This window comes from Mastigoproctus giganteus, chromosome 3 (genome assembly GCF_048544385.1).
Source record: "Mastigoproctus giganteus isolate SK-2022 chromosome 3, ASM4854438v1, whole genome shotgun sequence".
NCBI classification, from domain to species: Eukaryota; Metazoa; Arthropoda; class Arachnida; order Uropygi; family Thelyphonidae; genus Mastigoproctus; species Mastigoproctus giganteus.
Window position 1 is genome coordinate 19,734,469 of NC_143577.1, and position 26,114 is coordinate 19,760,582.

Below are 26,114 nucleotides of genomic sequence, written 5' to 3' on the forward strand. Positions count from 1 at the left end.
ATTTGTGCCTCCTGGTTGGGAGGGGGTTCCTCGCTTAGGTTGAATGGGGTATACCGCTTGTCCATCTTCATTATGGCCTGGTGGAGCGCTGCTATGTGTTTTTGGAAGTAATCCTTCAGGTTAGCAATCGTTGTTTTCTGCTGCCCGATGAGGTTCTTCCTCCTTCTTTCAGAGCAATTATCAGTTTCTCCACGGCTGACTTCGGGTGGTGTTGGCGGCTCTTGGTCATCATTGCTCTTGTCTTTCTCATGATATCCTCCAGCTCGATGTTAGTCCAATCTATAATCCCGAAAGAATATGTTAGCAATTTATGTCACTATAGCAACACCTGTCATTCAAAGTAAACTGATCAACTGGGCTGTTAAAGAGTCATGGACAACGTCAGACCACAGAGCAATCACCTTCTCCCTCGTTCGTTCTGTGGACCATGCACCACCAATTCCTAGAGACATAGTGAGATACAACACTAAAAAAGCAGATTGGGACCGATTCCAAGAGGAATTGGTCAAGTTTCTTCCGGAAGACATTCCACTACCTATTACACTCACACCTGAAGAAAACTTTACCAAGGTAACAGCTGCCATCAGGAGTGCCTGTGATGCTTCCATCCCGCGTAGGAGACAATACAGGTACGCGGTCCCCTGGTGGAATACAAATTTGCGAGATCTGAGAATAAGAGCCCACCTATCCAGGAAGACATTTCAACGAGCCCGTGTACACCTTCCCCCGAGAGAAGTAGCTGCAGCACGAGAGGCTTACCGTGTGATAAGAAATGCATATCCCAAAGAAATACGCAGATGTAAGAAGGAGTCATGGCAAACTCTAGTTTCCACAGTGGGAAATGGCGATCAATGGGGCATTGTATTTCGGATCATTACAAACAGGCTACCCAGAGGTGAACTTTTGGAAACCACACTCAGACCGGATGGAACCTCGACATACTCTTGTTCTGATTCTCTCAACAACATACTGGACAATATCTACCCAACTGATGACTTGGCACCGACACTGGAGCAACAAGAAATCATTGACAGGAACAAGGCATACATATTAGATACTAGTGAACCGCTCTTCACATCCCTGGAAATGAATTTGGCCCTGGCCAAAACGAAGGAGGGTAAAACCCCAGGCTTGGATTTGCTGGAAGTTGACGTAGTAAAAAAGTTCGCAGAACACTATCCTATAACTCTCTTAAGTTTATTTAATAGATGCCTAGCTGAAGGAACATTTCCTGACTTCTGGAAAATTTCAACACTCAAGTTAATCCTAAAACACCCAAAAAACCACCTCAAGTACCGACTTCTTACAGACCAATAGCCCTGCTTCCTGTTTTGGCCAAACTCCAAGAACGTCTTTTGCTCTCCGGTCTCACCGACTACTACAAAAAGCAACAATTACCATCTCCGCATCAATTTGGTTTTAAAACAGGCTGCAGTACAGAAGATGCTATCCACAGATTAATCTCTCTAGCTACCGAGACAGAATCTAAATACTCACTAGCCATAATGGTGGACTTTGTGGGGGCCTTCGATCGACTATGGTGGCCCAGCATACTTCAAAGACTCCAGGCCAAGACGTCCAGCAGTCTATATAACGGTATAAAGTCCTACCTCAGCAATAGAACATTGCAGGTAACCAACAAATACCAGTCACCAGGAATATACTGCGAGGCAGTCCTCAGGGCTCTGTTCTTGGGCCATTTTTCTTTGGTCCATTGTCTTGGACGAGTTCCTGGGGATGGATCTCGGCGAGGTCAAGGCCCCTGGCCTTTGCTGATGATCTCGTACTGGTTATTCATTCTGGTACAAGAGCCACATTGGAAGTACAAGCCAACTTTGCACTGGGAAAACTTCAAGATTGGGCTGCCATGCACAAATTAACAATCTCCAGTGAAAAAAAAAGTCAATCCTTCTAAAAGGAAAGCTCCAAATCCGACGGCCACCAGTGATGAAAATTAACAACACCCCAATCCGTCTCTACACATAAATCAAGTATCTGGGCCTGTATCTAGACGCCAACTTATCCTTCCATCCCCACTTAAAATACCTGTCAGCTAAAATCCGAAAATACACTGCAATGATAAGGCGGATTAGTAGAGCGGATTGGGGCCTAAAGAATAAAGCTCTATCATTAATATATAAGGCAGTATATGTCCCGATTGTGTGCTATGGAGCCTCCAATCGGTGTGAAAAGGCAATCCTGGAAAGGAACAAGCGCAAGCTTGATTCCATTCAAAGATTTATGTTATTATCGGTTACCAGGGCGTGCTGTACTGGCAGCACCCCTGCATTACAAGTCATTGCAGGATACTTACCTCTCTATCTGGAAGTTGTCAAGAGGGGTCTCTTCCAGCGCCTGAAAAAGGGAATCCCAATGCAATTGTTAAACCTGCAATTGAACCATGCAAATGACCCTAAGAAGGAAAGAAGAAAAATTGCAGACCACCTACAAAACCTCTGGCAAGAAACATGGGACACAACGCCTAAAGGAGCAATCACCAAAAGGTTTATTCCCTCAATTAGTCGGACTTCCCCAAAGCCTCCTCCCTAATACTCACCTGGATTGCAAGTCACCTTCCTGCTTACAGGCCATGGACCGTTCCAGCAAGAACTAACAGCCATGGGAATAGAAAATAACCCATATTGCCACTGTGGTGAAGAGGAGTCCTGGGAACACCTTATGTACGAGTGTCTCACTTACGACAACACCAGACTTCAATTTCTCACAGAGATTCAAGGAAACCCCCGCAATCAGGAGTCAACTTTACTTCAAGAAGAGGCCACATACCTAGCCTTAACATGCTACGCCCAGGCTGTTTTAAATTCTAGAAGAGGAATGCGGAACTCAGGGCAGAACGGAATAACGTGCCACCCCTGCGATCCCCTACTGGGATAGGATAATGCAGTTTACCCTGGGTGCAGGATACTCACAGGAGCACCTGCTTCTGTAATTTTCAACTCCCTTCTCCATCCTCTTCCTTAGAGTGGACTGCCTTCCCTCTTTGGTCCACTCCAACTACTGTTCCCCACATTTGACCTCTTCTTCTTCTCTTACTCCCCCCATATGCTCTCTTATCTTTTTATTTATTTTTTTTACAGCCTCAACTTTTTTTTTACTCTTCATTTTTTTATTATTTTATTTTATTTTTTATTTATTATTTTTTATTTTATTTATTATTTTTTATTATTTTATTTATTTTTTATTTATTATTATTTTTTTATTATTTTTTATTTTATTTATTATTTTTTATTATTTTATTTATTATTTTTTATTATTTTATTTATTTTTTATTTATTATTATTTTTTTATTATTTTTATTTTTATATTTTTTATTTATTTTATTATTATTATTATTTTTTATGGCTTCTGTCAGGAAGCTCAGGCAACCCTGGCAGAGGCAGCCAGAGTATAATGGGCAGTCTGGCTCACTTCCCAGTGGTTGTGGTGGGCAACGTGGAGTCCTACTGGGACTCCGCGGCCAATCAGCCAGACACAACAACAGAACAAAGCACAATATTACATTAACCAGACATTACACTTTTTTTCTGGCTGTGCAGTAGTTCTGCATTTCATCACAGAGTACATATGGTGCAGATGTGGGAAACCACCGGTGGCGCCTGAACCTAAATACTATGCCACTATGTCCAAGTGGTCTGATAACTTTCTGGTTATGTAGCTGGTCAGGATCTTGTACATTGTTGGGAGGCAGGTGATTGGCCTGTATTTCGCCGGGTTTCTTGTATCTCCGTCGTTTGGGCTTCAGATATGTGATTCCTTGAGTGAGAAACTTCGGGATTGTCTCTGAGCGCCTTATCAATCGGGTGAACTGCTCTGTCAGGTGCTTTTTGGTATTGTTGTTGCTGTTGTGGGGGTTTTATGGCGCATAAGCTGCTTTGGCTATAATGCGCTTACAGGTGCTTGTGTGTGCAAGTGATCTTGTATCAGTAGTTGTAGACGTTATCTATTCCTGGAGTTCGCCAGTTGCGAGAGTTCTTGATCGTCTGTTTTAGAACTTTTATTTTATACAGATAGCACATTGCTGTATACAACTCCCTTCACGGCTACAAGCCAGGGTTTACTTCTTCTTCCCGAATCGCCCACTCTCTCATCTCTTGTACGTCCTTGGTTTTCTTGCGTTCTAGTTCTATCCAGGGGGCTCGGCTGTTATATCTTACTTCCCTGCTCCATATGTTTCCCCAGAACTCCTCAATCGTCTTCTGCTCGGGTGGTCCATTCCCTTCTTTCCCGTCTTCTCCAAGACTCCTGTAGAAGTCCCTTTGGTCTTCAACGAAGATTCCGTTGTTTATTTTCCTCTGGGTGCTCTCTTTGTATCGGCGTAGTCTCTTGTTTAGTGCGAGGAGGTTCTGCTTCAGTGTGTCCAAGTATTCTCCTATTCTCTGATTTTTTGTCTCATGTTTGCTGGTGCCGCTGTCTGCCTGCGCAGTAGCACAATGGTATCGTCACCATCCTCCCCACACCGGGTGAAAAAGGCCCGGGTTCGAGTCCCGTCGATGACGTGAGGAACTTTAGTGGGCTTTTTTTCACTCCGTGACTGAGTTAGTCGGTCTCAGGCGTATATAGCAAGGGTTTTTTTCGTCCAGCAAAACAGGCAAATCAACCAGAGAACACATGCAATTTACAGTCATAATACATATAAGGGTATATGTAAGAGATTACGAGTGGCCCTAATGCAATTTTTTTTTTTTTTTTTTTTTTTTGTGGACGCTGTCTCTTTTCAGGATGCTCTTCACTTTTCCAATTAATTTCTTATTCCTATTTCCCGTTGGTACTAGGTCAATTGGCCTATCTTGACTCTTAATTCTTCTATCTTCTGATGAAGTCTTCTTTTCTATGTTGGTGGTTCCTTCTGTTTCCGGTTCTGCTGCTGGTCTCTCATTTCTCTTCCATTAATCCTAGTGGCTGCTATGGCAGCACAATACACGGCTGTGTGGATGGCCTCCAGTGTTGCACCTTTGTTGTCGAGGTAATGTGGTATTATTTGCTGATTGAGATGGTCTGTGACTCTCCACAATGTTCTATTGGGCCTCTGCTTCGGTATCTTGTGGATCTTTGGGAGAGCCATTCCTTCGAATTCTGTTAGGGCCTTCTTCCACTCGTCATTATTATTATTACGAAATACAGGGTGAGGAAGGGCGAGTTTTAAAACTCAATAGTGAAATAAAAAATTTAATATTGCCAAAGTACACAGCATGCCATTTATTTTTATTTTTTGAAGATGATATCCTCGAGGTGACCTTCCTCTCTGCGCAGGCATTCTTATAATCTTCCACGCATGTTTCCTGATGCGGCATAGCATTTCCAAAGGAATTCTGGCAATTTCTTTACGAATTCCTTTATTCATCTCTTCAATATCTGGACGATGTGATTACACGTTGCTTTTCCAGCAACATATAAAAAATGTCACATGATGAGAGGTCTGGGGGACCTTGAAAGCCAAGAAATTTCACCATTCCTGGAGATGATGTGGTTATGAAAAAGCAGTCGTACAGCGTCATAGACACCTGGTGGTAAGAGACTTCGCACCAACTTGTTAAAATCAACAGACCCATTAACTTGAGGAAACCTAGAATTGTTTCTTCAGTCAAAAAAAAGTTGCGATCATATTAGCATAGCAGCCTGATGTCATTATGAAATTAATATGGTCTGATTACGCCGTGAGAAGAAATTTCATACCACACTGTTACCTGGCCACTGTTCAACGGTTGCTGGTGGAACTGGCGAAGGTTTTCTTCCTTTCAATGACAAAGTTTGTTATTCACAAAACCGTTTAGTTGAAAGTGAGCTTCAGTCATCCATAGATTGTAAATAAAGTCTTCATCCTGATCCATCTGAATTAGCATTTTTTGACAAAACTTTTTACGCACAAGGCGATCGCGAGGTTTTAATTCTTGAAATGCTCCTACCTTGTAAGGATGGAAATTAAGTGTTTGTGCAATACTCATCGTATACTCTAATTGGATTTATTCAACGACAGTGCATGCCGACTTGCACAACGTTTTGGACTCCATATGAATGAGATCGTGACTACTGCAATGTTTTCTGTTGTATGGGAGATTCTTATTCCACTGGAAGCTTCTTTTAGAGAGCAGAACTAGTTTATTCTAAATTTTAAACCCATGTTTTAATGGCATGAGCAGACAGCACAGGATATTGGCATTTAAGCTTAAATTGAACGCAAAATAAACCTCGAGTGGCCTTTGTTTTTGTAAAATGCTTTAATGGCGAAAACATGTTGTACACTATACCCCTGACCCATGATTATTTAATGGCATGATGTGGACAAGAGTCTGTTGGATGAAGCAATCCTTCACCACACGGATACACGGTTTTTAAAATTGTCTGTTTCTCTGTATATATCAATGTAATGGCACTAACAAAAATGGCTATTTTCAGGTAATATTCGTTAAGTAGGTATTATTTAGTTAATAGTAAGCATATTCAAGTTCCACTTCTAATATCGGCTTTCTAATTTTCGTGTAAGGCTTTAAGAATGACTGTAAACAGTGTTTCAGCAGTATGAGCACCTGACATTCAGAAACATGAATACTGTACTGTCTTCTTTCACATTGTCCATGAAAAATCGATAAAATTTCATCATCCTAAAATCGATCACTATGTAACCAAGACTTCGTATTTCGCTTGTCTTGTTGCAATAACAGTCAATCGTAGTATCTACGCAAGTTTATTATTCGTATTGTGTTTAAAGGGCTGTTCACAAATTATATTATGTAGTGTCCAAAAGTACAGTAGTCAGATAAAATATTCACAAATTATATTATGTAGTGTGAAAAAGGTACAGTAGTCAGATAAAATATTATAATGCGTTAAGGAGCTAAATAGAACTCAAGATAACTGACTTTATAATTTATTTTTAAAATATGAATCGATTGTTAATATGGTACAAGAAAGCCTTGAGGCTTTTGGCTGGTGCAGCAAAAGTCTCAAGGCTTCCTTGCACCATATGGCTAATAATAATAATAAGTACTGAATTAGGTTCTGCTCCTGTCAGCAAAAAACAAGGTGTGGTTACATTGGAAAAGGTTGCCTGATCTGACGAATCCCGGTTCTTGCTGATTCATGCTGATGAGAGGACCAGAATACGATGAAAACAGCATGAATTCATTAACATGAATATTGTTTTCTTTCACATTGGTCATGAAAAATTGATAAAATTTCATCATACTAAAATCGCTCACTATGCAACTAAGACTTCGTATTTTGAAGGTTGGCGGTGTAATGATGTGGAGAGTGCTTTTATGGTATAATTTGGAACCCTCGATGCATGTGGAAAAATATTTCAATGTCACGGGTTTGGATGTAACAGGTTACTGGAATTTTTTCGAACAAGACATACAGGTCAGACAAAATAACTGCATCACCTTAAAAAAAAGTAATAAACGTATAAGATATTGTTCGATTACAGTCATTTTGTTTGTCGCAAAGCAAAGATATTGCGTCATATAACGTTTCTATTGCATCAGACAGTAATTGCAAGGTATTACATCAGCCGTTTCTATAAATACGGCGTTGGAAGGGTATATACGCTCATTAGTATCGTGTTTTGCGGAGGTGTAAGCATGGCTCCATATGTTCAGTTGACACCAAGAAAAAAAAGTGTAGCTGTTGCTCTGTCCCAGGAAGAGCTTTACAGGCGTGCTATCACTGATGAAATAGGCTGCCACCAGTCAACAGTATCCCAGGTGCTGAAATTAAAGCGTGATGTGAAGAGAACACCTGGATCAGGCTATAAGAGAGTGACTACACCTTCCCAAGACCGATATTTGAAACGGCTATGCCTTCGTAATCGCCATGCTAATGCTCCTTATCTAAAACTGGACTTTGAGATGGCCTCTGGTGTTGAAACAAGTGCACGAACTATCCAAAGACGGCTTTCGGAATGTGGTTTACATGCCTATCGGCCCAAGAAGAAACCTTTGTTGATCCAACAAATCAGGAAGACGCGACTTTCTTGGGCAAAAACGCATGTTTCATGGACAAAATAGCAATGGAATACCGTCATCTATTCTGACGAATCGAAATTCAACCTGCATGGCTCGGATGGGAAGAGATATGTCAGAAGATGAAAATCGGAGGCATACCATCCTGACTGCATAACACCGACTGTAAAGTTCCCAGCAAGTCACGTGGTCTGGGAATGCATAACAAGCAAAGGGGTGGGGCGAATGAAGTTTATTAACGGAACGGTGACCTACACTGCTATCTTGGAGGAGTGCCTGAAACCTGTTATTAGGGATCACCACACAGACGTCCAAAACTGCATTTTCATCAGGACTCAGCACCTTGCCACGCAGCAAAATTGGTAAGTTGTAATTACGCTATTTAGATTTAATGATGAGTTTGTCTTCTTGTCTCACAAGGCTTAAAACATACGGACACCAATGTTTTTCCTCGTTTTTCTCCCTTAAGGTGCAGTCATACCTCAGAAATGCTGGCATTACAGTGTTGGAATGGCCTGATAACAGTCCACATTTGACCCTTATTGAAAATTGCTGGTACATAATGTCGTCTAAAATTGCTCAGAAGAAGCGAACAAGCAAGATCCAGCTGCAGGAGAGCACTGTAAGGGTGTGGTACCACGAAAATGGGCAACCGTATATCCAGAAGTTGATATACTCTATGCCAGATCGTTGCAAGGCTGTAATTGCAGCTCGAGGAGGAACAACAAAATATTGATGACTTATTTTGCTGATTTACAGTACATAATACTATTACGTTAACTTGTCATTTCAGTTTTTACACGTAAATGCAATAAAATGTATGTTTGGTTGTCATGATTGCCATTTGCATGATTTCTCATATTTCCATTAATTACGCATTTTACCCTTTGGAAAGATATTTATGCCAATTAGGTATATCATGTGAAGTCTTTTTACTTGATTTTATTCACAGAGATATACTGTATATCCCACCTAACAAATGCATTTCGAACATTTCTGTAATCCACATGCAGAGTAAAACACATTATTTGCAAAATTCATAAGCGATGCAGGTTTTTTGTCGGCCACTGTATTTCCCCTTGGCAGTGTATCTGTCATTCTGCAGGTCAGAATTCTAGCCCATTGGAAGACTAGAATTATACAGAAATGATTCCAATATTGCTATTATACATTATTATGAGCTGTACTTAACCGAGAAAAAACTAAAGTAAACTATTTTATTAGGGTCATCTGGAAATGTAATTTCAACTACCCGCGTGTAATGTGTGTGTAAATTGTGTATGTTCTCTGGTTGATTTGCCTGCTTTTGCTGGATGAAAAACCCCCGGTTTCCCGCGGGCAGGGGGAACCTCCCACTATCTACGCCTGAGACCGACTAACTCAGCCATGGAGGGAAAAAAAAGCCCATAAAAGTTCCTTGCCTCATTGATGAAGTTCGAGCCCGGGCCTTTTCCACTCAGAGTTTTGGGAGGACGGTGACAATACCACTATGCTACCCATGCAGATCTGTATTTAACGAAGTGGTCACTCACTGCAAATCAATTATTATAAAAGCCTCTGACCGATTTATTATGAGCGAAAATTTTTCCGCTTTGAAACACTAGCGCCATTGTAAAGTTAAACACAATGAATGAATATCAATGTTATTATTGACAGGTTGCAAATAACAACCAGTTATCGTTCCGTGTCACGATTTTGCAATTGTCGTAGTGGGATTTTAGGAGTATCAGCGACTAAGGCTATATTGCTCCACATATACTGTATGTAAATTGCGTGTTCTGAGGTCGACTTTCTGTTTGCTGGACGAAAAACCATGATATCCTCGCCTGAGACCGACTAATTCAGCCACATTGTGAAAAAGGTCCCTAAAAATTCCTCCCGTCATCGATGGGACTCGAACTGAGATCTTTTCCACTCGATGTGGGGAGGACGGTGATTCTACCAGCTGTGCTGCCCACGAGGGCTGATTTTGCAATGGAGAGACGAACGAATATGAAATTTTGCTTTAAACTGTGAAAATCTGAAACAGAAATGAAATGTTTATGTGATGAAACGTTAAGTCGTACTAGCGTGTTTGAACGGTTCAAAGACGGACGCCGGGAGGTTCGCGATTACCCAAGAAGTGGGCATCCGTCAAACTCGAAATGAAGACAGAGTTGCAAAAGTTCGGGAATGTCAATAGTTCGTTGTTTGACCCTCAGAATGATGAGTGGGATATGAATAAGGAGACGTTTCGTCAAATTCTGCATGAAGATTTAGGGAAAAGGAAAGTCTGTGAAAATTTTTGACGCACAGCTTTACGGATGAGCAGATACAACAAATTGTGCCATCATGTGAAGACTTGTCAAGACAATCCTAATTTCCTCGACTGTACTGTAACTGGAGATGAGTGTTGGGTGCTTCAGTATGAACCAGAGACGAAGCATCAGAGCGTGCAATGGACTCCTTTCAAGGCCCAAAAAGTTTTGTTTACAGAAGTCCAGGAGCAAGACGATGCTGATCATGTTTATGGGTAAAAAGGGTGTAATTCACAAGTACCTGAAGGGCGGGGGGAGATATAAAGAGAGATGTGTGTCAATGTTGTGTTCTATGTACAGGTGCTTCAAAGAATACCGAAGTCACATTTCCCGGATGAGTCTGCAATCTCACCCAGAAAAGATAGAGAAGGGTATTTGGTTTTGTTGCACGACAATGCCCCGCTCATTCCGCACTTGCGAAGACATTTCTGACGAAATGTGGCATTGTACATCAACCATCTACCCACATTGTACATCAACCATCTACTAGGGAGTATATGATGAGAGCCTTGTCGATCAATTCGGCCCTGGAAAGATTGTGCAAGGCTGAAGGGGTAGAATTTTTTTCAGCCTGGACTGTACTTGTTAACAGGAGAGATTGCTTCTACAGGGATGGGATACACTTAAATAGAAAGGGTGCAAGAATATTTGCTGATGCTATCGAGGCAGTGTTAGGTGGGTCGGAAAACTGCTAGCTTGGGGGGAGACAAAGACTAATGGATTAACAGTAGCCACGGGCAGAGGTGAAAGAGATTCTTGCACTGCTTCTATTGGAATGAGCAGAAGCCTGAAAAACAAGATGCAGGATATTTCAGAGACTGCTGGAAGTCATTGCGGTACAAGTAAACACATGGGTTGTGTTAGGGTAGCTAAGAATAGAAACAGGTGCATGTATACTTGCGTGTACACTAATGCTAGGAGTTTAGTAAATAAATTTGATGAATTTGAGGTATTACTCAAAACATCAAAGGCAGATATTGTTGGGATATCAGAGACGTGGTGTCACACAGATATAAGGAATGCAGAACTGGAATTTGGGGAGTACAACGTCTACAGAAAGGATAGACAGGATAGGAAGGGAGGAGGGGTTATGCTATTAGTTAAAAAACACATAAAATCCAAGGAAGTGAAGCCAGTTGACATCGCTGGACAGTGCAGTGTTGAGTCAGTTTGGTGTGACATAAGCATAGGTAAATCAAAATTGAGAGTAGGAGTGTGCTATAGGCCTAATGACTCTGATGAGTATAATAAGATACTGTACAGGGAAATAGAATGGGCCAGTAAATCAGAGAGTCTTATAATGGGGGATTTCAATTTCCCAGATATTGACTGGAATTTGTGGGTTGGTCACTCACACACTAGCAAGGCTTTTGTGGATTTACTGGATGATTGTTTTCTACACCAGCATGTTCGGGAGGCAACTAGAGGGAGTAATACTCTTGATCTGATTATCAGTAGTGATTCTTCATGCATTAGGAATCTGCAGATAAATGAACCACTGGGTGGCAGTGATCACAGTGTGCTGAAGTGGGATTTACTCAAGGAGGTAACTACCATCAGAGGTAAAGGGAAGGGTTTTTGCTTTCGTAAAGGCGACTATGCTGGTCTGAGACAGTATTTAAATTCTATACAGTGGGACCAACTGATGATGTTACCAACAGCAAATTCAAAATGGGAAGCATTCAAGGAACTAATCTTGGAAGCTACCAGGCTTTACATACCAACCAAGAAATATTGTTCAAGGTTCAGGCCTAAATGGTTGTCAGATGAACTAATGAGACATATGGCAGAGAAGAAAAATGCATGGGATACATACAAATTAATGGGTGACGTGGAAGCCTATGATAGATATAAGTTGGTCTGTAACCAAGTCACAAAAGAGATTAGGTAGGCAAAGGCAGATTATGAGAAATCCTTGGCAAAGGATGCAAAGAAAAACAGAAAAGAGTTCTTTACCTATTTAAACTCAAGAAGGAAAGAGATGAATCAGATTGGTCCACTGGATGTTGATGGTTCAACAGTTGAGGATCCAGCTCAGGTGGCTAACAATCTAAACGAGTATTTTGCATCTACATTCACACATGAGGAGTTATTCAGGAAGGGGAATGTCGTAGGTGAAGTAAACATTGGCAGTGAGCTAGATGATTTTCTAATAACTGAGAGGAAAGTGGAGGAGAAATTGTTGAGGATAAACATAAAAAAGGCACCCGGGGTGGATGGGATCTATCCAGCTATATTAAAGGAGGCAGCAAAGGAAGTAAGCAAACCCCTAGCCATAATTATGAGAGCTTCTTTGGACTCAGGGGAGGTACCCATGGACTGGAGATGTGCAAATGTAACCCCAATTCACAAAGGAGGATCAAAGGCTGACACAGGTAATTATAGACCTGTTAGTTTAACTTCGGTTCCAGGAAAATTAATGGAGGCACTGGTTAAAGAAGCACTGCAGGATCATCTGGACAAGAATTCAGTTATAGCTCAGACACAGCATGGGTTTGTTAAGGGCAGGTCTTGTCTGACCAATTTGATTGGATACTATGATGTAGTCACAAAAGAACTGGATGCAGGGAATAACTTTGATATTATATATTTGGATCTTAGAAAGGCTTTTGATACTGTTGCGCATGGAAGACTGTTGCACAAATTGGAGAAGTGTGGCATTCGAGGCAAATTGCTGCTATGGATAAAGGGATGGTTGAGTGGCAGAAGACAGAGAGTGGTAATCAATGGACACTGCTCAACGTGGACTAATGTTATTAGTGGAGTTCCTCAGGGTTCAGTGTTGGGTCCATTGTTGTTTTCTGTATTTATAAATGATATTGATGATGGTGTATCAGGCTTAATGTCCAAGTTTGCAGACGATACAAAGGTTGGCAGGGTTGTTAAGGACACTACTGATACTATGCTGCTGCAACAGGATCTGGAAAGGTTGAGCAGATGGGCTGAGAGGTGGCAAATGAAGTTTAACATTGACAAATGTAAAGTACTACATATGGGAAACAGTAACCCCAGATCAACGTATCAACTCTGTGGTACTACGCTGACAGTGGTAGAGAATGAAAAGGACCTGGGGGTAATTGTGCAGGCAGATATGAAGTTCTCTGAGCAGTGCAGACGAGCTGCAAGAGTAGCTCATGGTGTCTTGTCAATGATACACAGGAATTTTTCTAGCAGGGACAGGGATGTGATTATTCCCTTGTATAAGGCATTGGTCAGGCCACACCTTGAGTACTGTATACAGGTCTGGAGGCCTCATTTCAAGAAGGATGTAGAGCTGCTGGAACGAGTACAGAGAAGGGCAACAAGATTAGTGAATGGAACAAAGGGTTGCTCTTACGAAGAAAGGCTTAAGTTTTGCAAATTACAGAGCCTGGAGACTAGGCATCGCCGAGGTGATCTGATAGAGGTGTACAAGGCTTTGAATGGCTTGAGCATGCTCAATGCCGATGGGATTCTTCCTCTTGCTCAGAATAATCACCTGAGAGGGCATAAATTCAAATTGAGGAAGGACGGATGTCGGATAGATGTGCGGAAATTCGCCTTCAGCCAGCGGGCAGTTGGTTTGTGGAATAGACTTCCATCGCTTGTTGTTGAAGTTGATAGCCTAAACAAATTTAAGGCTCAGCTGGACAGGTATTTCGAACGAATTGAGGGGTGAAATGGGAGTAGTGGTTGTTTTTTTTTTTTTTTTTTTTGGCTGATGCTGAATAAGCTTGCTTTCTTGCATCATATGCCTCTACTAATGCTAATGCTAATCTACTCTACTCTCCTAAACTAGCAACAGCAGACATTTTCCTCTTTTTCAAGGTGAAAATTGCCCTCAGAGAAAGATATTTCTACAATATTAAAAAGATAAAGAAAAACATTACCTCCGAACTGAACTTCATCTCTTTGGATGTCTTTGCTGACTCCTTTAAGGCCGGTGTAATAAGTGCCTTCAGGTTCGAAGTGTTTTTCTTGACTGATTCTATATAAGCTTGCTTCCTTTCATCATTTGCCACCATTAATGCTAAATGTCGGTAACACACACCACTTTTTATTATTTTTTCTAGTACCCAATCATCCATAACAATTATCTTTCACGCAAACAAGATCGCATAGTCCTCCATAAGATCATCGTATTATTTGAAATATTAAAATCGATTATTTTGAACATATAGTTCTTTTCAGAACAACAAATGCAGATTTTCAAAAAGATTCTTGTACTCTTAGTCAGGAAAAATTTGAACTATTTATTTTTAAAGTCATGTGTTCTTATCAACCTTAACTTTAGATGATAGAAAGAAAATATTCATGGGACAATAAATATTTTAATACAATTAAACAATTATTAATTCATAGACAAAACACTTTTATAATTATTTGGACACACGTTGCGCATTCAAACTTATAGTTTAAAAGTGAGAAAAATTTTATTAATTTTAAAATGAAGACTGTTAATGTAGATACGAAACGTTTCAGTAATTACCATTTCATAATACGTTTAGAGACTGTTTCTACCATGATACATCCAAAGTTATTAAATTTAAAAGTATGGAAGACAAAATTTCTAATGACAATGGATGATTTTTTAAGTGAAAAAATGGCGTCGGTAAAATGATTGCTGGATTATTTTCCAGGTTTGTGTCTGTCTTCCAAGTGTACCCACATCATTGGATACATAACGTTCCTGTTACTTCACTGTCATCCGTCAGTAATTTTATATCTGTTTTGAATGATCTTATAATAATTCGCGCAAAAGTCGCATCCACCCACTCACCCATTTCTAGCGAAGATGCCGGGCTTCGCATTAAACTTGTCCATTAGCACAGTTCGGTTTGAGCTGGAATACACGCCATAGCAACAGACCAGTGGGGAATGACGTCATGTTGCGTCACTTCCGACATACCACACAATCATGTCACTGACTCAACTTTCTCCGTATGGCGTTATGCCAGAAGCTGTCTCCTAGAATATACATGAACCATACTTCCAAAACACCACAGCTTTCATCTTGGGATGAACATAGCAAGCTTGAGAGTTTCCGAAATAGCTATCCAATCAATAAAGAAAACAGATGTGAGATTATTAATTTATCTTCCTGATAATGTCACTTGAAGAGGAAATTACTGTTATTTTGGTGTTAAGAGTTCAGATAATTTTTGCCTTTTAATACATTGTAAACGCTTATGAAAGTCATATTTAATATTTTATTTTTATAAAATCTTTTATATTAAATACAACTCTAATATCTAAATCCATGATTAATTATTTCGATTTACGCTTTTTTGTAAAATTACACTGAGTTTTCATGCAGTAATTATAATCCTCATATATTAATTACAATATACAAATAATAGTGCTGATGCTGAGGTGATCTAATGGGATTCTCAATCACATTAGAATATCATTATTACAAAATAATAAAAACTATAATTTTATTATCAGTTCGACAAGGAAATTTCGAAAATAGGGGTGGAGCTGTAACAGGATTTATATGCAAAATAAAACGTGCCAACAAGTGACCTGCAGCATTTTAATGAGTACGAAAATCATTCACTTATTATTCATCAGGTCCTCGCTCACCGTGGATAGAATCACTGTCCTTCCCACCCAGGGTGGAAAGTCCTGGGTTCAAATATTGTTAATGACACGAAGAATTTTTACGGCTTTTTTACTTCGTGGCCAAGTTAGTCGGCCTCAGGCGGAAACCGCATTGTTTTTTCTCTCGGAAACTAGTTTTTTATTGAGCAAACAGACAAAAAAATAAACGTAATTTACGGACACAAGTACTGATGCTTCATTGCCTTAGTTCTTTGGCGTTTAGCAAAAATATACTTAATCATCCACAGGATTCCTATATTAAATCACACATTAACTAAACTAGACTGAGCGTCTGGTTAAAATTTGCTATCAGAATAATGATGTATGATATGAAAGAAAACTGTGATGTTTATGCATGGCAAGAAGAGATCTGTGCACGTATCAACAGTGACTGGTATACAGTGCTACAAGAAAGTAATGAGACTGAAACGAAATAAAAATATCCAGTATGATTACAGTTCTGCGACAGGCCGCTAGAGACATACTCAAATATAATGTTGGACATCACACCGGATGGGACTGCGTTGTACTGTTTCAGAAACCACCAAAATTAATCAACTATCAATCAAATTTTGTGTAGAGGGATATAAAACCCAACACATGAAATGCTGCGAACAGCTTATTTGAACGAAGTTGTATCCCAGCATAAATATTAAAACAGTTGAAGGGGCAGAAGGTGTGGAAGAAAACACTTACAGTCTATGACAGAAAACGACTTTCATCCCAGAACTGATGGGGAAAAAAATGTGAAATACACTGTCAAGAAGCCGCCAGGTGACACCCAGAATGATGGAAAGTGAACTAACGTGAAAAGATTCGATAAGGTCCATGATTACCACAGACTTCACTAAGAGAAAAATGTGTACCAAGTTTGTGCCCCATACTTTGTGTGTCCGCTAAAAATTCAAACGACTGGAAGCCTGCAGTGCTCAATCACTTTCCCACCCCATATTCTTCTTACCTGGCTCCAGCAGACTTCTTTTCTGTTTCCTAAGTTGAAGTTGAAAAATCGCCCATTTAGCAAAATTATTGATATCAGAAGGCGACAGAATTGAATATTATTACAGCAGCCGAAGTTTTCTTATCAAAGTTTATATGAAGTTGTAGTAGGTGTATTCGGTACCCCGGGGACTGTTTTGAGGAAAATGGCTAATAAACAATTTGCCATATGCATAATTATTTTTCTTTTATTTCAGTATCGTTACTTCCTTGCCGCACTAGTGTGGTGAAACAGCTATAGGAAATAGGTGACTTGGAAGACGTCCAAGAACGGGAAGACCAACAATGTTCCTCTGACGCTGTGGATGGGCTACAACATCGAATATTAATCGGAAAAGTCGTAGATAATTTAATTTAGACAGGTGACTGTGTTGTAGAAAGATTAAACACATTTTAGTCTTTCATATTCTTTAAAATAAAATTGACACTTTTTTTGGGGGGATTCTAAATTTCAAATGAAACTGTCAGAACCCCTCTCTAGGGATTCCCGAACAATGCATATTTTGTTGAGGGACGGCAGATTTATATATACGTCACTGGAGATCGTAACATCGAATAACAAGTTGAAACTGATATGCAGAACAAAATCGGACCAATAGTCCGATTTACAATGGTGGACAAAAAAACTGCATCACTTGTGTGATTTTGTAAATAATGTGTTTTGCGCTGCATTGTGGGTTGCAGAAATGTTCGAAATGCATTTGTTAGATGGGATATATATCTCTGTGAATGAAATCCAATAAAAAGTCTCAACCTTATATACCTAATTGCCATAAATATCTTCCCAAAGGGTAAAATTCGTAATTAATGGAAATATGAGAAATCATGACAACCAAACATACAGTTTATTGCATTTACGTGTAAAAACTGAAATGACAAGTTAGTGTAATAGTATTATGTACTGTAAATCAGCAAAATAAGTCCTCAATATTTTGTTGTTCCTCCTCAAGCTGCAATTACAGCCTTGCAACGATCTGGCATAGAGTTAAAATCAACTTCCGGTTGCCCATTTTCGTGGTACCACACCCTTACAATGCTCGGCTGCAACCAGGGCCGGATTTTAATGTTTGTAGGCTCTAGGCACTTTTCAGAATGAAAAGTGAGAATTAAAATATTTCTAATAATAAATTATACTGTATTATGTAACACACTGACTGCGAATTTCATCTTTTGATGTAATGCAAGTATGAGAAGTTGATCAGCGCAGCAGCACATTCAAGTATGAACGTGTATAAACTTGTATGACTGTTGTTTCATGCTTATCTTGTTAAACTGACTTGTTTCGTATAAAGTTAAACGTGCATTCTCCTGTTCAAAACAGTTGTACCCATAAATATGTACATGTGAGTTATATGTAAAGAGAGCGGTAGTAGATAGTGGAATAAGTTTGTGGTGTGACATTTTAAGAAACTAGTGTGAATTTTAAAAGAAGACTGGTGACCTGTTTTTTCATATTTTGATTCTATTGTGTTAACTGTGTTTGACGTGATTTATATGTCTGATGGATATATGCGAAAACACGAATCTGGTTATGAAAAAAGAAAGAAGAAAAAGAAAAAGTTTTGGTTAAAATGAAAAAATCAATACTGAAATTATATAATAAATGTTCTAAACCACTCCTGCAATAAGCCTACTCTTTCTCAATCTGAAGATTTCAGTGATGGCATTTATAGGCCTCCTCTAGACCTACCGACGAAGGAACACATAAAGGTCAAGTTGATATAGAATTAGAACCAGACCAGGTAGATTCCGTAGACAATTGATATAACTGCAAATAAGAATGAATCAGAGCCTGTGAATGACTTAAGTACCCAAAAAACATCTATTACTGTTTCACTATTCGATTTCAGTACTGATCCAGCTAAATAGAAAATAAACGCTGATCTCATTCATCAAATTGCCCAAAATGTGCCGTCGCAGAATTTAGAGTGCAATTTGAAATCAACGTCTAAACATTTTGGCGAAAAAGTAAGATATGCAAGAACAGAATTGTTTTATAGAAAAATGGGAAATAGCAAGATCATTAAAAGAGACTAGCTAATATTCTCAGAATCAGCTGGAAAAGTCTATTGTTATGTGTGTATGTTATTTAAAGACGGAATTAATGAGACATGTAATCAATTTCAAACTGGATTCGACGATTGGAAAAATGCACATGCAAGAATCACAACGCATGCAAAATCAAAAGAGCATTTCACTTCTATATCTAATATGTTGCAGTTCCAAAAGTCTACCTGGATTGACATAGAACTGCAAATCGAGAAGGAAAAAGCAATTAAATACTGGTGGACTGAAGTTTTAAGAAGAGTAGTTGAGGTAGTAAAATTTTTGGCAGAAAGTGGTATTGATTTTCATGGAGATAATAAGCAACACAATAATCCTACCAATGGCAACTTCCTCGTGTGTACTGATCTTCTATCTGAGTTTGATCCTTTTACAAAAGAGCATACGGAAATCCAGGAAGTGGAAATGTTGCGTACCTATCTCCAACCACTTACGAAGAATTTATCAATGTATTAGGATCAAAAGTGTTGGCACACATCACATCTGAAATTAAAGAAGCCAAATATTACGTCATCAGCATAGATTTAACTCCTGGTATAAGTTACACAGATCAATTGTCGGTCATTATTCGTTATGTATCAAAAGATGGCGAAGTACATGAGCGTTTATTGATGTTTATTCCCATTGAAAACCATGATGCAAGATATCTTTTTGACACGTTAGCATCTATTCTTGATAAACATGGAATAGTTGTAGCAAATTACAGATCTGTCATATGACAACGCTGCTAATATGAGTGGGATGTATTCTGGAGTCCAAGCCAGATTCGAGGAAGTCAACAAACTAGCAGTATGAGTTCCATGTGCTTCACACAGTCTTAATTTAGTAGAGACCACATCCACAGAAAGCCGTTTGGCTGCCGTTAATTTTTTCGGCATTTTACAGTCGCTCTACACATTCTTTGCAGCCTCACCACAAATATGATCTAAATTGAGCATGATGGAGAATACAATCTCGATCAAAAATCTATTAGACACAAGATGATCATCACGTTACGATGCTGCGAGATCCTTGAAAAAAAAAATTACAGTAAAATTCATGCAGAACTCGTTGATATCTCAGAATGCAAAGAACAAAATACCACACCGGTTCATGAAGCAAAAGCTTTGATAAATAAACTGAACAGGTTAGATATAGCATTAATGACTATCATTTGGGAAGATCTTCTAAAAAACAGAGTGAATAAAGTAATTCATGAACCTGGAATTGAGTTATGCGTAATTGTGAAATAATATGAAACTCTTTTCGATTCGTCAGAAAATATTACAGTGTTCCATTGCTATTTTGTCCATGAAACATGCGTTTTAGCCCAAGAAAGTCGCTTCCTCCTCATTTGTTGGGTCAACAAAGACTTCTTCTTGGGCCGATAGGCATGCAGACCACATTCCGAAAGCCATCTTTGGATAGTTTTTGCACTTGTTTCAATACCAGGGGCCATCTCAAAGTCCAGTTTTAGATCAGGAGCACGAGCATGGCGATTACGAAGGCATAGCCGTTTCAAATATCGGCCTTGGGAAGGTGTAGTCACTCTCTTATAGCCTGATCCAGGTCTTCTCTTCACATCACGCTTTAATTTCAGCACCCGGGATACTGTTGACTGGTGGCAGCCTATTTTATCAGTGATAGCACGCGTGTAAAGCCCTTCCTGGGACAGAGCAACAGCTACACTTTCTTTTCTTGGTGTCAACTGAACATATGGAGCCATGCTTAAACCTCCGCAAAATAGGATACTAATGAGCGTGCATACCCTTCCAACGCCGCATTTATAGAAACGGCTGAAGCAATACTTGCAATTATAGTCTGATGTAATAGAAGCGTTATATGACGCAATATCTTTGCTTTGCGGAAAACAAATGACTGTAATCAGACAATATCTTATACGTTTCATTACAAATATTACTTTTTTAAGGTGATGCAGATTTTTTGTCCGCCACTGTAGTTTTCATATTTTTGGAGCATAGCTCGAATTGGACAAGGACGCTAGTCCCCTTAAAATTTATCTTTTTATACAAGTGATCAAGACGGACTCAACAGAAAACACATCTTAAACATGTTTAACCTGATAACAAGGAAACAATTTATACAAACTGAAAGGTTGATATCCAAACTTCCATGTCGACCAGAGCCAAGAAATGCAAGAATTTTGGAAATTTCCACAGGATCAATGTCTTCTTGAAGACGTGGTTTCTCTAAACCTTCTCTTGTGTTTTTCTTCTTAAGTGGATGTTTGTAATTGCCCATTGGGTGGCTATAGAGGAAGTTTCTTTGCGTACTTTTAAACAGCTTCTAACAAAATTCCACAAACTTCACCCAATTGGGACAGTATTAGTGAAGCTTCAAAATACATCGGGATCACTTATACCTATACTGAACCTCTCCACGCAAGAAAAATCCAAAAATATAACTTACCAATGTTCTGGAGCCCAAAACCATATAATACAAGCTCCAGTCATATCAACAGAACAGTCGTCTAAATCTTCAGTCTGCCTTGATCCAGCCAGAATAGCCCCGGTAGAGATTTACAGGATTCCTATCATCCAGAAGAATAGATGCCTGTGATGAACCGAATCCAGAAGAATAGACGCCTGTGATGAACCGAATCCAGAAGATTCGGTTCATCACAGGCATCTTTAATGTCATGGACACCCACATACTGATTAAAACTAAGATATTTTTTTAACGACTGTTTCTTTTCGTAAAAATTTCCATTTCGTCCCATGGTCATTTGATATCACTCATAGGCTCAATCACTTAATTTCGTTTCCTGGAGGTTCTGATTCGAGAGTAAGCCTACTGCGACTAGTACTTTAGAGCCACATGGGTTTGTATAGTTCAATTCTAGATTATCTTTATTTTACTTCCATGTCATTGTACTTAATTTTGTTATTTTAAATGTTTTAATTAAAGTTATCAAAATTTGCATTAACATTTCATCAAAATTTACTTAGGAACTGCCAAAAGATAAATAATTCTGTTGATAAATTTGATTTGGTTGATTTGGGTACTGGACTAGGAAATTTCGAAAAAAAAAAAGGTTTTTTATCGTTCCAATAAATTGTGTATTTTGTAGTTGATGGAAAATGTAATCTTTTATATATTATCAAAACCGTTCTTGAATATCAGTTTGTTCACTATATTGGTCTCGAGTTTGATATCTACAAAGACGAAAAATCATTCTAAACGTCTCATCCATTAATCTAGTTTATAATATTAACCAGAATGCACTGAATTAATTAATTTTTTAAATACGAAATTAAGTAATTAATGCATTTGTGCAGATGCCTAATTGACATTGTAAATCAGGATATTATAATCACAATTATCAACAGATGAATCATTAATAGATAAGAAATTTCATATGAATTGTTATTACTTCAGGTAGAAGTGATGCAATCCAGAGGGAGGCGTTTTTATTTCTTTCTTCCCTTATTGCTTGTTTGTTATTTTGTTTTTAGGAGCATTAACAACTAAGGCCATATTGCTCCGGGGATATGCGGTGGTCATTCCCTGACCTTTCCGCATCCTCCGTATTTGGTGGTCACGGGCTCGAACCCTGGTCTAATCAAGACGCGTGTGCTACGCACTGCTGCTCCTGCCCACCTGGCTAAGGAGGCGCCTCTTCCCTTACTGTCCCTTGATTCTTTTGATAGAAACAATGTATGTTTTCTTCCAGCCATCGAGTTATTCTTGGAATAAGTACTTCTTTTGTTACTTCTGTGAGCAGTTGAGGTCAACAGCTTGGACTGAAATTTAATATCTGGTACCCCTCGTGGAACGGCCTCCATACCCAAGTGGTCAAGAGCAGGAGTGCAGTAGCACACGCTCTCTGAATAGACCGAGGTTCAAGCCCCTGACTGCTAAATATGGTCGATCTGCCAACCTGCACAGGATCAGCATGGAAGATTATGGTCCATTTCCCTCAACATGAATTGTTGAGGAGTCTTCCATCCTGCCGTGGATTGATAATGGCTGCTCCTTACCTTACCCCTCGTGTTACATTACGTAACGAACAGAAGGTTGCGTGAAGGACGTGAACTAAGAAAAATAGTTGTAATTAGAGAAGAAAAAAAAAAAAAAACACTTATAAGGGGTCATGTTTTTAATTGACTTTCATTTTTGTTTAGTGAAAAATGTTATGTTTTTACGAGACTTCGGGAGTGATTCAAGCAAAAACCGGTCGTTGGCCACAGCTAGAGATACAGGATACTAAAGCTTTACCCATATAGTGTTTCAATTTACTGAGGCTTTGGGGGAGGTGATCGCTCTAAAGTGGATCTGTCACTGGCGTAGCCGAGTGGTCATTCACAAGATTACATGTGCTTTGAGTGACCGCAGTTCAAGCCTGCGTGACTAAATACGATGCTATTTCTTGTATTCTCCCTATCTTGTGAATTTTCTGTTTATTTTTTTACTGCGGTAAATATAAATAAAAAAGCAATGTCACCGGGCAAGGAATTTATTGAATTTTATAACCAATCTCCACGGCATCCTGCGATTCTCTTGATCACAGTATCACAGACAAGGTAAACTCAGACCACCATCAAGAAAAATCTACATCGAAAATATTATCTTATCAAGGTTTTAAAGTAATCTATTCTAAAGAAAAACGTTGCTAATATCTAAACTAACCCGATTAGCATTGTACATAAGGCATTGCTAATTTTTATTTTGTAACTGTTTTTGTTTTTTCATTGGTTAACAATAATTACTCATATCTTTAATTTGATAATAAAATATTTTGGAAAATCTGATTTTACTTAAATGTATTTGAAAGCTGAACGGCCTTCCATCACTTATGTCCTGTCCATAGTAGCAGTTTTCCAGGAATATCGACTGACCCATCGATCTATACCCTCTCTCCCCGTTTTTTTTTCGGCAAATCCTACGTGTAGATAAACTATTTTTATGTAAACGAATACAAATGTGTGTCTGAATCTTATCAAGGAATTCCAATATCAAAATGGACTCTGCCAAAGCGACGCCATTGTATGCATACGGGCGAATGGACATGGCGAAGCTAATGGACGATAAGCGTTGCTACAAAACCCTTCCAAAAAAGAACTCGTAAAGTCAGTTTTTTAACCGACTTACTGTCATACTTTACTAAATACTCGTAAAATGACTACCGGGTACTCGTTATTGTTAGATCTATTTGAAATAAGTGCTATTCTTTGTGAGTTTATAATAGGACGAATATATTTGCAGTCATAACAAAATGAGGCACATCTATTTTCTTAAAACATATGCGAATATCAATAGACAACATAAAGGTTTTACGATGTCAGTCTTTAAGTGAAGTCGTATTTCACTAAATTTATATTTTTCAGTGACGACAACGCTAGATTCTTGTTTGAACATGGCGAGTGCTTACAGCATTTCCACCAGCTGTCAAAGCACTCCCGAACGAGCTGCCATTACAACCAGCTATACAGATGCTTGGCTACGTGAGTTCGTTCGGCGGCGTGAGTTAACATAAAGAAGAAAACTGTTCTCTTTGTACTTTGTGAAGCAAAGTAATACAAAATGAAGGCTGTCAATTTAAAGCTTGTTTTGCATTTACAAAGTGCAAACAAAGAAAATTTGAAACCGAGGATCAATAAAAGAAAGAAACTCAAGAAGTTTTTTACGGATTATAAAAAGAAAAAATCTGTTGGAAATACCGGTACTTATTTAGTCTAAGGCTGTAAGACTCACTTGTTTATTCTACGATCATCCATCCTTGCACAGAAATCAGACAAAAGCAATTCTAGGTCGCTATAAGGTTACCACTAATCGTAATTCATAGTTTTTTTACCCACCAAAATTATTATTATTATTAAGTGATTAAGCTGATTTTTTAAAAACAAAGTACTGTATTTAGTGAACAGGGACATACTTTCATGGGAAGAAAAACCAAACGATATGTCAAAGTGTCAATGACTGGTTATAAAAACATTACGTATTTTCCAACTTTCATATTCGCAACCTACTTTAAATGAACTAATTTTACCAATCCCTATATCGACATTGCTGAATTTTTAACAATGAAAATTCAGATTGTAGGGAGAGAAAAGCCACCTTCATGCATAACCAGCAGGAAGAAATGTAGGGAGAGCATGACACGCAGGAGACAACCAATGAACGTGGTCGATGAGAGAGAGGGTATCCCAATACAACGAATGACGCACACCCTATCACGTGGACAGAACGTTATTCTCCATTAATAAGAGCTACCTCAGAGACTGTCTTGCACTTCTAACTGTACGAGCCAAGGAAAGAAACTCTATGAATAAAGGACTTCTAACTACTCTATTTTCTACACTGTTTAAAGACAGGCCTCCTTCTCCTTACAAATATAAGCCTCCAGATTTAGGTATCAGGTAAGTTTTAATATATAAGTTATATTTTAATTTAATGAAATGATTTTATTAATTTTTATTGGATTTAAAATCATATGATCGTAAAAAATAATCTAAAAAATAAATAAAAAGTAAAGTTCCCTTACCTTAAATTATAGCATAATTATTAATTCCGCTTTGAGTAAATTATTTTCTACATTTAAGTCCTTACTTTACAGATGTTTTCGTTCATCGGTTCCTGTCATTAATCGTTAAATCGTGTTTTATTAGCAGAGATAGGCCATAAAATATAAAACCGATTATTATTCTGATCTTTTATTAGGATAGTTTAAGTACCTCCCGAGGTGGATAGACTATTCTGCTTTTTATGATGTGTACATCCTTGCTGTCCGCCATCCAAGCTCTCAAGATTTCTGTGTTTTTTTTTTTTTTTTTTTTTTTGCAGCTTTGCACAGTATGTTAGAACGCATTGCGTTTGAAATGTTTATTAAAAATGACCATATACGGTTAAAATTAAAATGTACGGTCCGCAATCCCCCTCCTCCTCCCACAGTTTTAGTTTAAAGAATGCTGCCATCTTTCCTAAGATAGTAAATATATAATTACTAAAAATAACCTAAGTTGAACTGAAGCATGCGTTGAAAGCGAATGAGGGCGCATGTTAAATAGGACTTGGTTTACGAATGATATTGCTAAAAATATATACTGGGACGGGGGATCTGTGCTCAAAAAAAAAAAAATTTAGGTGGAATATCGCTTACCGGTACGTTGGTGAATTTTTCAGGATTGCACCTCGAAATTTGAGCATCATATTGCATCAGCGTTTTAAGGATAAACTCGATCGATAAGGGTAT

At 38.7% G+C, this 26,114-nt stretch overlaps 2 protein-coding genes across 3 annotated transcripts in view; both read left to right on the top strand.

Annotated features, from left to right (window-relative positions):
• The first annotated feature begins 297 nt into the window (after positions 1 to 297).
• LOC150087774 (uncharacterized) lies at positions 298 to 25,824 on the top strand. Its single transcript, XM_090369875.1, has 3 exons — positions 298 to 1,117; positions 24,250 to 24,366; positions 25,706 to 25,824. Exons 1-3 carry the CDS (start codon positions 298 to 300, stop codon positions 25,822 to 25,824), a joined length of 1,056 nt encoding a protein of 351 aa, XP_090226001.1.
• The window catches only part of LOC150087775 (glutamine synthetase-like), a 38,642-nt gene continuing 37,671 nt past the window's right edge, over positions 25,144 to 26,114 (top strand). Inside the window, exon 1 of one of the 2 annotated variants that reach the window (XM_090369198.1) lies at positions 25,144 to 25,274. The gene's annotated coding sequence lies outside the window, so the exon portion shown is untranslated. Of the gene's footprint in view, positions 25,282 to 26,114 lie in introns of both variants that reach the window. The other variant, XM_090369197.1, reaches the window with a different exon arrangement.